At 34.1% G+C, this 15,094-nt stretch overlaps 1 protein-coding gene across 1 annotated transcript; it reads left to right on the forward strand.

Annotated features, from left to right (window-relative positions):
* The first annotated feature begins 475 nt into the window (after positions 1–475).
* Positions 476–1,562, forward strand: LOC107887822 (protein TIC 214). The gene has a single exon (XM_041097050.1). The coding sequence runs from the start codon at positions 489–491 to the stop codon at positions 1,521–1,523; it is 1,035 nt and encodes a 344-aa protein (XP_040952984.1). The 5' UTR covers positions 476–488; the 3' UTR covers positions 1,524–1,562.
* The last annotated feature ends 13,532 nt before the right edge of the window (positions 1,563–15,094 follow it).

Genomic DNA, 15,094 nt, shown 5'->3' on the forward strand with positions numbered 1-15,094 from the left:
TACCTACATAACAATTTTGCGAAATTTTGGCAAATGGTCCTAATGCATGTTTAATGCTTGTTTTCTGATTATTCAATAAATGTTTAGCATGACTCAACCTCCTTGGAGTGTGTATGACTTGTATTTCATGTAAATGTTATTATATTAAAAGAAAAAAAAGGATGCATGTGTAATAATGTGACAATTTGTGATGAATACAAAAAGGAGATGATGGTGTAGCATCCTAGTATTTGGGCTCGGCGACCTGGCCAAGTATAGGGTGTTACAACAAGGGTTCTCACTTTTATCTCTATAAATAGATGGCTCTGTAGGGTTCTTTACACATATATAAGATATCGTTATTCTGCCAAAAACTAGAGAGACTCTAATTCTTTAAGAATTAAATATATTTTCTAGAATAATGATTCTGCCAGTTTTTCATTTCATAATAGAGTTTCATTGTCACATTAAAGAAAAGAAAACTATTTTTAGTCATCAATTCGGTCGTTATGGTCGGACTCTATTATGGATTTCTGACCACACTATCCATAGGTCCCTCTTATATCTTCCTTCTACGAGCTCGGTTTATGGAAGAAGGAGAAGAAGGAACCGAGAAGAGAGTATCAGCAACAACTGGGTTTATTGCAGGCCAGCTCATGATGTTCATATCAATCTACTATGTACCTCTGCATTTAGCATTGGGTAAACCTCATACAATAACTGTCCTAGCTCTACCGTATCTTTTGTTTCATTTCTTCTGGAACAATCACAAAGACTTTTTTGATCATAGACGTCCTACCAGAAATTCAATGCGTAATCTTAGCATTCAATGTGTATTCCTGAATAATCTCATTATTCAATTATTCAACCATTTCATTTTACCAAGTTCAATGTTAGCCAGATTAGTCAACATCTATATGTTTCGATGCAACAACAATATGTTATTTGTAACAAGTAGTTTTGTTGGTTGGTTAATTGGTCATATTTTATTGATGAAATGGGTTGGGTTGGTATTAGTCTGGATACAACAAAATAATTTAATTAGGTCTAATGTACTTATTCGATCTAATAAGTATCTTGTATCAGAATTTAGAAATTCTATGGCTCGAATCTTTAGTATTCTGTTATTTATTACCTGTGTTTACTATTTAGGCAGAATACCGTCACCCATTCTAACTAAGAAACTAAAAGGAATTTCCGAACCGGAAGAAGTGGGGGAAAGTGAGGAAGAAAGAAACATAGAAATAGAAACTATTTCCGAGGGGGGAGGGGCTAACCAGAAACAGGGGACCGAAGAAAATACTTCTTCTTCCCTTTTTTCGGAGGAAGAGGTGGATCCGAGCAAAGAAACAGAAAAGCTACGAGTGACTGGAAAGAAAAAAAAAATAAAGGGCGAATTCCACTTTCGTTTTAAAGAGACATACTATAAAAATAGACCGGTTTATGAAACTTCTTATCTGGATGGGAATCAAGAAAGTTCGAAGTTAGAAATATTAAAAAAAAAGAAGATAAATATTTATTATGGATTGAAAAACCTCTTGTGACACTTCTTTTTGATTCTAAACGATGGAATCGACCTTTGCGATATATAAAAAATGACCGGGTTGAAAATGCTATAAAAAATGATGTATCCGAACTAAGTTCCGAAGAGCATTCGTGCTAGTGTTATATCCGGGCTAGGTCCCGAAGAGCAATCATGCTGGTGACGTGTATTCGGGCCTTCGTGCCTAGTAGGATTCGTGCCGGTAATTTGAGCAAAGTTTAAGTGTTCATTACTATACGAATTCAAACTTAAATGAGATAATATGTTTAAAAGTGTACATACATGATGTTTATAGACTTGGTTAAGTCATTTCAATGTGTAATAACGAATGAATAAGAACACTATGTGTGTGAATGATTAGAGGCACTGTGTATGTGCGAATTCCTTTAACCGAGCACTATGAGTGCGAGATCGGTCAGTGGGCACTAAGTGTGTGAAGTGGAATTCATGTAAGACCTCGTCTGGGACGAAGGCATTGATTTGAGATAGTGTGTAAGACCATGTCTGGGACATGGCATCGGCTCGATATGTGAGAATATGTAAGACCATATCTAGGATATTGCATTGTAAGAGCTATATGTGCTTAATGAGTATCCGTAATGATTTCGAATGATTCAACGGGTATATTTAAGATGGTAAATAAAGTAATATCAGAATAAGTGATACATGTATGTACGGAAGGTATGTGAAAATCAAATGAAAGTAAAAATCTGTGAGTTCATATTATATTATGTTATGTATACTAAATAAGTGAATACGTAAAAAGATGGTGGATATGTTGTTAAGAAATGAATTCATGTTATAAATGTGTTACGGATGTAGTCTATGGAATGCTTGGTATATGAAGTCATATGTGCTATTGCTAAATGACCCCTATTTTTTTTGTTAATCATATTCAAGAAATTATTTTGATTAAGTTCGACATTTGAAAGTCTGTAAGAATTTTTGATGAATGCTGATAATTTTGGATATATGGGTTATGTGCTAAAATAAATCCCATGCCGGTATACTATATGAGGCTTTATGCCAAATCGATTGTATACGGGTATCGTTAACGGTGATTGAATGTGCTAAATGAATTCAATGTTCAGGTATGTGGAAGTTGATTTTCTGTTGGAAATAGGTTAAGTTGAATAGTGAGATATGATGGAGTTATAAAGGATATTTATTGGGATGTTTGAGTATATGTGTACTTTCGGTCAGGTTACAGCTTATACATGAATGAAAATGTGGGTTGATGATGTGAATTATACACGTTAATATGTGCTTAATATGTGTTTGAAATGCATTTGTGAATTAAATTAAGTGATTATTGCTTATGAAATCAAGAAAATGAGATATATGTGCATACTTGTAGAAATGTTTATGTATTTGTTTTAAGATAAGAAAATGATTTTATAGATCGATGCGAAATCAATAATGAATTACAATTGCTATCGATGAGCTAATGTTTATATGAATATAATTCAATAAGAGGACGTTATCCTAAACTATGCATCGGTAGAAATTTTCGGGGACGAAAATCCCTAAAGGGGGGAAGAGTTGTGACACCCCTAATTTGACCCTAATCGAAAAGTAGTTTCGGGACCACAAAATCGAGTCATAAAAATAATTAACCGTCATAGTTGATGCTTATTATATGTATATATGCATGTGTAAAAATTTCATGTTTGAATTTTGTTAATTGTAAGTGAATTTTATTAAATAGGACTTATGTGAGAAAATTTAGAAATGTGCTAGGCAAATGTAAAGTGGCCTATTAATGCATGTTATGAAAATGATGGGTTTGCATGTCAAATTACCCAAAATTAGAGCTAGTGGCCGGCCATGCTATGGGGTGAAACATGTTGGAAACATGTTGTGTTAGTGTGTTATGTTAGAAAGAATAAAATAAGAGGTTAGTAATAAAGTAATGAAAAGAGAGGGGTGATGAAAACAAAGTTGTCTCATCCATGCCCCCCCTCCATTGCCGTGAATTGAAGGAAGAAAACAAAAGAAAAGAAAAAAAAATGTTCATCTTCTTCTCCTACCTCTCTCAAGCCGAAACTAACCAAGAAATGGAAGAAAGCACACCTAAGGCATTCGGCCATCTTGTGTGGGGAATTAAGGTATGATATCAAGTGATTCTTTTGGAAATTTTGTGAAGTTGAGTTTGTTTTGGTGCTCATAACATGACCCATGTGTTAATTTTTGAGTTTGTGTTGCAAGAAACATTTGGTTATGTCCTTATATGTCAAATTGATGATAAATTTTTTATATTTGGTGAATGAATATGGGTTTCGGTCATGGTAGATAACAAAGAATGTGGTTGTTGTTCTTGTTAATTTGGATGAATTTTTGGTGGATAGGTGCTTGAATCAAACAAATGATCATGTGTGTACACTAGGTGCTAGTTGAGAAGAATCGGTCACTATATTGGAGGCCATTGCCGAATATGAGTTTAGTTTTTGAGAGTGATGAATGTGTTTTGAGTTGATGGAATAAAAGAATGCTTAAAGATGTGTCACAACAAATTATATGTTAAGCTAAGGTTGTTAAATTATCAATCTTTCTTCCTAGCCGAATATGTGTTTATAAAGTTGAGTTGTTAAATAGATTTTGAAGTTAGCCCATGTATTTATTTTTGAATTTAAGAAGAATGATACATTCGACTATGCTTTGATGTGCTTGAATTGTTGTTATGTGAATAAATATTTGTTTGATGATATATATATATGTATTCGGCAATGGGATAAAATGTGTATTAAGGTAAGTTTCATGGTGATTATGCTTGTGATGTTGGGTTAATATTCAGCATTGAGTAATGTGGGGTAAGGTGATTAATCGGCTATGAAATTAGCTAAATTGAATAGGTATGTTTAATGATATGCTTAGTATAATGTATGATCTTATAACTCGGTTTGGTATTGAGATAAAGGTTAGATGTATGATTGGATTTTGGTATGTGTTAAATTGGTTAATCAAAGATTAAATGATATGTGATTGCCAAATGTGATTGTTAAGTGAATAATATTAGTTAAGTACTTAAACAATCTATTGTTTTACTTAAGCTTAAGAGCAAAGAGGATCAAAGTCGGATAGGGGAAAAGAGAAAGTAAACGAATAGCCGTGGACATCTAATCGTCGACCACTTCCGAGGTAAGGTTTAAGTGATTAAACGTTGAGTAAATTCAATCATAATAGGACATAATGAGTTGATTTAATAAGATATGATGTGACCATGATATGTCTTAAACTCAAATGGTAAGTTCATAAGTGTTTGGACTTAGAAATTTAAGAGCAAATTGTTATAATTTGCTTTGGACAGCAACAGTAATGTGATTTTAGAAAATCACTATAAATTGTTGGTGTGGAATTATAGGCTGAATAAAATATGTAATCAAAGCTTAGTTAGTCTAGTTTCTTATAAAAGAGACCGTGGAAGCAAAGAAATTTCCTATAAATAGATATTTAAAGTTGTGTGGGACAGTGTCAGAATGACTCCGAAATCCCCTGTTCTATTTTTGGAAAATCATTATAATTTGTACAAAAATGGTTATAAGATAATATTTATATGCTTAGACTCCTTAATGAGTCTAGTTTCAAATGAAATCAAATAGAACACATTATGAATTCTGTACAATGAAAAATTTGATTCGTAGTGAAGAGTGGTCAGATTAGTCAAACAGTGAAACAGGGAAAACTTTAAGAAAAATCTGGTATTGATTGGCCAAACCTAAAATTCTGGAAATTTTATGGATGGAAGATATACGAGTCTATATTCAGGGAAAATTAACAGCAAGTGATTTGGAGTTTTGTAGCTCCAGTTATAAATAATTTAGTGACTATTGCTCAGGAAAACAGCTCGTAGTGAATATGTGATTTTGTTGTAAACATGGATAAAACTTGTTTCAGTTGCTCATAAGCTATTGATTAAACCCATATGTGAATTCTAAATCGTGATATTGTAAAACGATATATGAGTGTTAGACGGACCTTTGATATTAAAATTTGTGAAATTGTAAGTTTATGAGTATTCGAATATGAAATGATAGTATGGCGTGAAATTGAATTATTCATTGGAAAATGATTGATGTAGATTCGGCCAAGACAAAGTGTATACATGATAGTATATGTGGTATGTGAAGTATATTTGGATAATTGTGATGTGAATACATGAAAATTTATATTTTGATTTAGGATTTTATGTGATGAATGTGAATGTGTATATATGAGATAAGGCCGAATGGCTAATGTGATGAATGTGAACATGCATATATGTGATAAGGCCGAATGGCCAATGTGATGAATGTGAGCATGCATATGTGTGATAAGGCCGAATGGCCAATGTGGTGAATATGAACATGCATATATGTGGTAAAATCGAATGGCTAATGTGAAATATGTATGAGATATGTATATATGGTAAAGCCGAATGGCTAATGCGAAACATGTATGAGATATGCATATGTGGTAAAGCCGAATGGTCAATGTGAAATATATATATGAGATATGTATATGTGGTAAAGCCGAATGGCTAGTGTGAAATATGTAGGCGATGTGCGTATATTGTGGTCGAACGACCAATGTGAAAGGTGTGTATTATTAGATATTTGATGAGGCAAATGAATTACAAATATGACAGTCGATGTGAATGTTGTAACATGTGATTAAATGTACATGAAACTTGGAAATATATTCCGGGTAAGACCCGATGACTACGTGTGGAGATTATGTCCGGGTAAGACCCAATGACTACGTGTGGAGATTTTGTCCGGATAAGACCCGATAACTTCGTGTGGAGATTTCGTCTGAGCTAAAGGTCTCGCCGATAATCTGAGTAGAGGTTAAAGCTATAAGACTTCGTAATAAGAATTGCTTATAAATATATTCAATGCGAAAGGTTAAACAGGTATGTACTCCAAGTTTATATGTGTGCTTGATTTGAACTAAATCATAAGGTAGTTATGTGATGCATACGAGAGCAATCTATGAGACTATTCCTATGATTATGTGACATCGGATCAGTGTGAGAGGTTATGTGAAATCATACAATATATTTATGTCACATGAGCTCACTTTTATGTGAAAGTTTATCTGCCTATTGTATATGATGAGATGTGCATATTCGGTAAAAGGATGGTATGCCCGAAGGAAGAGTGAAATAAAATATACGAACAACTATGTTATAATTTGATTGTTATCTGTTGACACTGCTTAAAACTTACTAAGCATTGTAATGCTTACTCCGTTTACTCTGTTTCCTCTGTTTTATAGATCTCATTGCGAAGCTACAGGCTCGGGGATCGTCAGCAACTAGTCACACTATCACTATCCACCGCTTGTTACTGTTATGTTTAGAATTATTTTATGGCATGTATAGAATAGACTAGTGGCGGAAGAATATTTTTGGTTAATGTATATAAGCCATGCGAAAATGGCATTTTTTGAATGTTTACTTAGTGAAGTTTAAATTTTACCTCTGGTTGTGCTTAGTACTTATCTAAATGAACGATCTTTATTTCAAGAAAAAGTTCAAAATTTTACTGTTCTGACATGAGTTACAAGTCCGGTAATGCCCCTTACCTATTCTGGCGACGGTTACGGGATAGGGGTGTTACATTATAGGATATAATAACTTAATGTATATAAAAAATGTGCTAAATAGAAACATAATTTTATAATAATTTTAAGAATGTTAAGTGATAAATATTGATATTACACATATTTATTTAATAATAATAAGTTAAAAAAATTTAAAAACATACGTAATTAATAGGTGATAAAATAATGTATATCTTATAATAAAATAAAAGTAATGTAAGGAATAATATATGGTAAAATATATAACATATAATAAAATTTATAAACAAAAATATATAATAATATAAACAATATGATAGATAATATATAAATAATATATATACTATTTACATGTGACTAATGTTTATAAAAATAAATAATACATATAGTTTTTTAAATGAATTAAATATATATAAAAAGGGAATTAAAATTGAATTTAATTAAAAATCTAGGGTTAATTTACAAAAAAATAAAATTTTTGAGCCTAATTGAAATGCTTACTAAAATATGAGGGACTCACTGGGCAATTAGCCCTAATCCCGAAAACGAAACCGTTTCCAAAATAAGCCTTATTATAGCAGCTAGGACTAAATTAAAACAGGAACAAAAAATCAGGGTAAAATTATAATAAAAATAAAATAAAATTATAAATATTAAAAATATGGAAGGACCAATTGGGCAATTTGCCCATTTCCCAAAAAACGCGCTGATCCTACCCAGATCTCGGGTCAACGCGCAGATCCTAGCTTTGGAATGACGCCATTTTAAAGCTTATTGTTTTAAGCAAAACGACGCCGTTTCCATGAGGCTATAAAAGCCAAGTTTCAGCCAAAAGAATCATTTTAAAACTGATTTAAAAAAAACAAAAGGAATCTCTGAAAGGCGGCCGAGAGCAAACCCTCGGAGCTCTGTCGAGCCTCCATCATTGGGCTCCCACGTGCTACCGCCGCTAACTCCGCCAGGTACGGCGGTCAGAATACGAAACGTTTCGCTTTTTATAGCAAAAAAGGTAATCTCTTTTATTTATTTTTTTATAGTATTTCACATGTATGAAACGTTGATATCTAAGAAAGAATCACCTCTGTTTTCTGGCAAAGTGAAGAAATCTATAATCTATTCTCTTGTTCTATTTTTATTTTTTTTTGTGTCCCTTTACAATTTAAAAAAGAAAGGCTTTTACAGCCCTTTGTAAATCATTACAATTTAGGAAAGAAATCTTTGATTTCTTTCCATATTTTGCTTCTCTTTTCTGCTGTGGCTCTTTCCTTTTTGCAGGTACTAGCGAGGATATCACGGCGGTGAAGGCGCTAGCTTTGATTCGTGCACCGATCACGGCACGATATGGGGTCGGAGTCACGGTGCTAATGAAAGGCCACTAGAACGGCGCGAGACGAAGAGGCGTGGCGATTGGAGTGCTTGCGGCACGAAGCTTCTGGAACCCTAGGGTTTCCTAACCTGCTAACTAATTTGGGCCTTTTGGGCCGTATATCTTTGGGTCAAGGGTGTAATGGGCTGCTGGGTAGTTCAAGTATTTGGGCTATGTAAATGGGCTAGCAGTTTTGGGTTTTGTAAAAGGACTGTAAAACTTTATTATTTTAATTTTTTGTTTTTTTTTTCATTTTTTACGGGCTTGGGTGAATTTGGGCTATTACATCATAAAGATGATTTTATTGGGACAATTGATAAGAAATTTTATAGAAACATTGATATGGAGTATCAATTACTTAACAAAAGATAAGGGAAAATAGAAACGCTAACCACGTACCAACCTCCCCCTTTCATTTAATCAAGCAATCATATTTTTGGTTGCTAAAATTTGGATTAAATTAATTTGCACTCTGGAATGACGGAAATGTGCAAGTGTACGCAATCGCAACAAGTAATAAAGTGACAAGTAAATGTTGAGTTATCGTACCCACAGGGACTATGAAAAGAATTATTTATGAATGCAATTTAAAACACTTAGGTAAAAAAAATATTTTGTTTTGAAAAGGGTGACTAAAAAAAATAAGATTTTAAACTAAATAAAAATAAAAGTTCTAATGCACGATTTCAAAATATGACTTAATCAAGATGACATAGGATTAATTACATTTCTTTAACTTAGAATTATTAAACTCATGTTTATATTGTTACGAATAAATTCATGCCAACTCGGTAATTTGGTAACTTATGAACATACTCACTTACACAAATCCATTCATCTCTTAACATATCCCTATGTTAATTCAGTCGATTAAATAGATTCTAGTAAGCAAACATGTTATTGCACATATATACTCATTAAATTAAACTAATCTCTTGCAAATTCCTATGTCAATTCAAATAATTAATTAAATCTAATAAGAGCATGAAAGACTATGTGAGGTAACAAGGTATCCTTACCTTGAAACAGTTTAATTACAATAAACTTGCAAGTTATGCAAGGCAAATGTATTGCCAAATACAATGTTGATTTAACCTTCAGCTACCTTAGAAGAATAAACATGCACTGATTAAGTACTGTGTCTATTTATTACAATTTCAATCCGTTTAAATAATTAATTCATTATTTACCTAACAATTGTAATGCAAGAAAATTTAGTCATGATTTTACTTAATCAAGCATCTTACTGAGGCCTATAACAACATAAACACAATTTTAACAATTTAAGAAGATGAAATGCAATCAACCTAACATGAAGTAAATTCAAACTAAATTGATTAAATTAACCACTCCAACAACATAAATATTCATAGATATGTTCATCATAACAACAACAAAAATTAAAGAGATAGGGAACAAGAATCAAATCCAGTGTTTTTCCGTGGCTTGACTAGCTTGCTCTGTTCTTCATTCTCTTTTGTCCTCATCAATCAAAGCGACTATGAACACTTCAATGTTGCTCCAATATGACTGATGAACACCCCTTTTCCAAGGGAAGAAATTGGCAAGAGAGCAAGAGAATTTAGAATGGCAAAGAAGAGAGAAATTGGAAAGAAGAGAGAAAAGATGTGAATAAATTGAGGTATGTTTCAAATGATCAGATTAAGGGGGGTTTTATAGATAAAGAGGGCTGCTAAAATATATAAAAATAGCTAAAATTAGTAGCCAAAGAGCCCTCCCTTGGCCTTCCACACATGTGGCAAGTTTGATAATTTCAAACTTGCTAAATTAAGCTTGGGGCAAATCTAGAAAGCCGCCATTTGTGGAAGGGTTTGAATGCTATTTTAACAAGTCTTCAAGGGCCTCTTTGCAAGCTAAATAATCAACCAATAAGCTGACTTGGGTCAGCACATGGGGCGGTTTTGGGCTATCCATTACCTGGTCGGTTCGGTTCACTCGGTTCGGCTCAACTGGACTACTTTTCATATTTTATTAATAATAATTTATTAACCCAAATTAAATTGGATATAAATTAAAATTAATTATATTATGAATTAATACACATAATTTTGGACCGTCTTAGGCTCAAAATTAATTCGCCTTGATACTTCAAATTGCTTCTCAGTTTTGTGCTTCTAGCAGCGTCTGCCGAGCCATTTTTTTCCCTTTGTGCAAATTTGTCGAAAATAACCAAAATTCATGAAAATTAATTAAAAAATTAATTAAAATTCAACATGTTCATATTTTAAGTACACTTTAATAATTTTATAAAAATTAATTATTTTCCGACAGGAATTTTATCAAAACTGCATGAATTTAAGTTAAAAAGGGCATGAAAAAGTGTGTAAATTTTCGTGTTTCCACACTCAGATTTCACTTGCTTTAAAATTTTATAATGTCAATGCTTTTCGAGCTATCTTGTTGTTTTCTTCTTTGAAAAAGGAAAAGGTTAGTATAGGGACGTGTATCCATACTTTATGATCAAATGCGTCAGTGGCCTGAAGGCAAAGATATTTTTCCCTCACCTCGTGATCATCGTATGTCGTAAGGCCAATGTTCTGATGACTACCATAGAATAATTTTTGACGCCATCCAAGGTTCTTATAGGGGACTTAATTTTCACTAAATATTGGGAGACTCAAAGAAGGTTGATGAAATATTGGAACCAACTACGCAAACAAAATATGGATGTACCATTATCATTATCAGCAAATAAGAGAAAAAGCAAAGCAACAAGGCAATAGGAAGCTCAAAGGCAAGGTGACATGCATGGTTATGAGAATGTGGTTAGGTGGTTTCATTTGGTGCAATCTATGGGGATTATATCGAGAGACACGGTTTGAGGAATCTGCTATTCCCACCATGTAAATATGTACCCACATCACCAATAGGATAGTTTGGGAAAGAGGAAGAGTAATAATAAGAATAATAATAATAATCCCCCAATTTAAAATTTTGAAGAGGTGTTCAAACCTGAATAATCCTCAACAAAAGGGGTAACCCTTCGTAGTGTGAAAATATATTGTTGATAATGGCAATGTATCGCAAAGAAAAGAAAGAAAAAATGACACACAGATTTACATAGAAACCCTTTTGGGAAAAAACCACGGACAGAGGAGAAGAAAATTTACTATGTCGAATTCGAATGATACAAGAGGAGAGACGACTATGTATATTTATAGGTTTGTAAAACCATATTCGAATCATGTAAATCCCAAAATTCTAAGTATTTATTTTTGCATGTTGTGTTATACAAATGCATGTCTGCTTCAATGGTTGAGTGTTTTGGGAGTGTCTGAGAAGTCCTGAGTTCAAGCCTTGGCTTGTACAGAATTTTGTTTTTGCTTGAATAAACCTTGTCTCTGCTCTATAGACTTCTTAAATAATGTGGTTAAAACATGTCATAAAGAGCCTGCTAGTCTAGGGGTAAGTGATATATGGAGTGTGCCTTGGGGTTTGAGGTTCAAGGCTTGGCGATGAAAAAGGAGTGATTATTTTGCTACTGTGCCATCTAAGAGGTTGTACGTCAGTAGGATTCTGTTTCTCATGGACGGTTGGAGTGTTTGAGGGAGTAGGGAGTGTGTAGCCGAATTCTAAGAGGAGATTGTGGAGAGATTTTGGGAGAGAACTAAGGGAAATTGAGGGCTGTGTGAGTAGTGTGCCGAATGTGGGAACTCCTTTGTACCAATTCGGTCATAGGACCTTTTACCCTTAGTGCATAATTGTGTTTTAGTTTTGGCTCTCCATTGTTTTGGTTTCATTCTTTTGAGTATTGGTTGTGTAGTAGCTGAATATTGCTTGACCATTCGGGTTTTTCTTAGGGTTGTTCTTTGTTTGTGCCGAATAGGCAACTTTCTCCTTATTCTCTAATCAGTTTCCCTCTTGGTTGGTTACTTCTTCTTCTTCTCTCAACTGTTTCTCTTTTTGACCGAATACTTTTCTTCTACCTCATAACCTTTTCCAAATCTCTGCTAGCTCTCTTTCATTTGGTTCTGAACCAACACCATTCCCTTTATTGCTAGTCGAATATCCTCTTCTCTTGAAGTCAAATCTCCCTGCACTCGATTAAGGTCTTGGTTCTTTTTGGCTTATGTCGAATCTTGCTGTTGCGCCACCACTACTTTGGGTTCTCGATTATTCTTTTTCCTTTTCTTTTCTCTATGTCGTAATAGCTTTCCCCTCTAACACCATCTTTTGTCTACCGTCTTTGACAAGGGTGTGATTGCTCATCTCGTACCTCATTTTTAGGGTGTGCTATTGTAGGATGAATAATTTTATCTACCTTTCTTAGTTCCATGTTTTAGTAAGTTGTTTTACTTGGTTCAAGTTATTTGCATATATGGTATTGGTTAACAAGATTCGATGGTAATGTAGATTTTTGCCAAGGATCTTGAAGTTCATCTTAATTAGTGGTTTAAGATAGATAAATCACTTTCATTCAAATCAAGGCAGGTAATAATTATCAGTTGGGAATTAAGTGTTAATAAGAGGGTATTAACCCTATCAACTAAAGGACTGATATTGGGTCATGTTTCATTATAGGTCGGTGTTCGTGGAGATTTGCGCTCTTTTTGCAATCAGGTGTGTACCCACACTGCTATCATCGTAAATCGGCAAAAGCCCAAAAATAGGATTATTGACGCTACACGAGCGTGCGTTCGCTTTTGTGGTAATCCGTGTGCCTAAAACATGGACGTTTGATCGTAGAGGCCACCATGAGCGATTTCATGGGCTTAGGCCGTTCTGGGCCGCGTTGGGCCGAAATAGACCGTGCGAGCCCCACACGGATGTGTGGTGATTATTGGGCTAGGCTGTGTAGTCCATACGGCCAAGGCCATTTTTAAGTTTCGTGAGCCACACCGGCGTATATCTAGACCCCGATCTGATGAAATGATTGTTTTGCCCCTATGAGGTAAAATGAAAAATATGCCCCTATGTTGCATGCCATTTTATTTATGCTGCATACATGTAGGATATTATGATTTAATGCATGGGGTTGGGTTATTATGATTGGAGGAAGTGTACTGTTCTGGCAGCTCTGCTGCAATTTCTATTTAGTGCCACCATCAGTGCTATTTTTGGTATGTAGGGATGGGTGGGTTGATTTTATCCCCACATGGTGTATAGGGTTGGACGGAGTGGTGTGTAGAGGCTGGCTGGGTGGGATTCCTGTTTGCATATTTGTACTGTGACTGCTACTGAATTGGGCTATGGCCCCCACTGATTCTGATACTGTAATGGGCTAAGGCCCTATCTGAGATTAAACTGTTACTAAAGCGGGCTTAGGCTCAGACTATAAATGCCTACTGTATGACTGTCTGTTGTTAAGGGATTGTGCACTGAGTTTTCATAAACTCACCCTTCTGTTTTCTGCGCAAGTAATCCTCAGGCGGGTTGGTGCTGCGAGGGACTCAAAGGTGGCCACACAACTGCATGGACTTTTTATTAAATTTTACTTTATAATTTAATTTGGGTATTTGGTTATGTATTAAGGCATCTTTAATTTTTTAACTTTTAATTTGGGATTTGTTTAATTATGATTCATATCTAGTAGAAGTAGCACACGAGTTTTCAAAATGATAAATGCTTTTCAAAACACCACAAGTACGCATCCTATTTCAAAAAGCTTCCACAAACAAACAACGATTTAAAAAGGTAACTACGATTTAATTGATTAAGCGTTTTGCTAAAACAACTTGGGTTTTAAAACTAAACAAGATAGCTTAAATACGAGCTAAGATTACAAAGAGGGTTAATACAGAATGGGGTTTTCAAACGAAATTTTATTTTACGAAAAACACTTTCATGTGACACTGCTAGATTCGGTCATAACGTCTAGACTGGATTTGGGGTGTTACAAATCAAAGTTGAATAAAATTAATGCAGTAAGGTTAAAACACCTTATTCTAATCAACATAAGATAGAAGTAGTATACTTTTATACTTCCAGCCCTCGCCCTTCGCCCTCGTAGATCCCCCTATCTTATTTTAATAAGAATTTAGGTCACATATCTTTAACAAATCTCCACCTTGACAAGAATTTTCAAAGAACAAGTTCTCCACCTCTCCCATGAAGCCCTTTAAGGGTTTATCTTCAAAATGAATACCAACCAAGTCTAAGGAATGCTCAAACTTGGTTATAGAAAGTGACTTAGTTATCATATCTGTAAGATTATCATGAGTATTGATTTTGCTCACAACAATATCACCACAAGCAATAATATCACAAACAAAATGATATGAACATTAATGTTCTTTGTTCTCTCCTGAAACATTTGATCCTTCATAAGGAAGATGACACTATGACTATCACAAAATACTATACTGATTTGAAAGTCTTTACTAAGTTCACTAAAGGGCCCCTTTAACCAAATAGCTTCTTTACAAGCCTTAATAATCGCCATGTACTCAGCTTCAGTGGTAGACAAAGTAATACTAGTTTGCAAACTGGCTTTCCAGCTGATTGCAGAACCCTCAATTGTAAAGACATAACCTATGAGAGATCTTCTTTTATCAAGGTCTTCGACAAAATCAGAATCAACTTACCCAATGACTCCATCTCTATTTTTTCCAAACTATAAGTAAACATCAGTAGTACTTCATAAGTATATTAAAATCCACTGAACTGGTTTCTAGTGTTCTTTA

This window comes from Gossypium hirsutum, chromosome A03, assembly GCF_007990345.1.
Source record: "Gossypium hirsutum isolate 1008001.06 chromosome A03, Gossypium_hirsutum_v2.1, whole genome shotgun sequence".
NCBI classification, from domain to species: Eukaryota; Viridiplantae; Streptophyta; class Magnoliopsida; order Malvales; family Malvaceae; genus Gossypium; species Gossypium hirsutum.

Excerpts from the sequence above, each read along its gene's own strand:
- LOC107887822 (XM_041097050.1), top strand. The coding sequence starts at position 489 with ATGGTCGGACTCTATTATGGATTTCTGACCACACTATCCATAGGTCCC.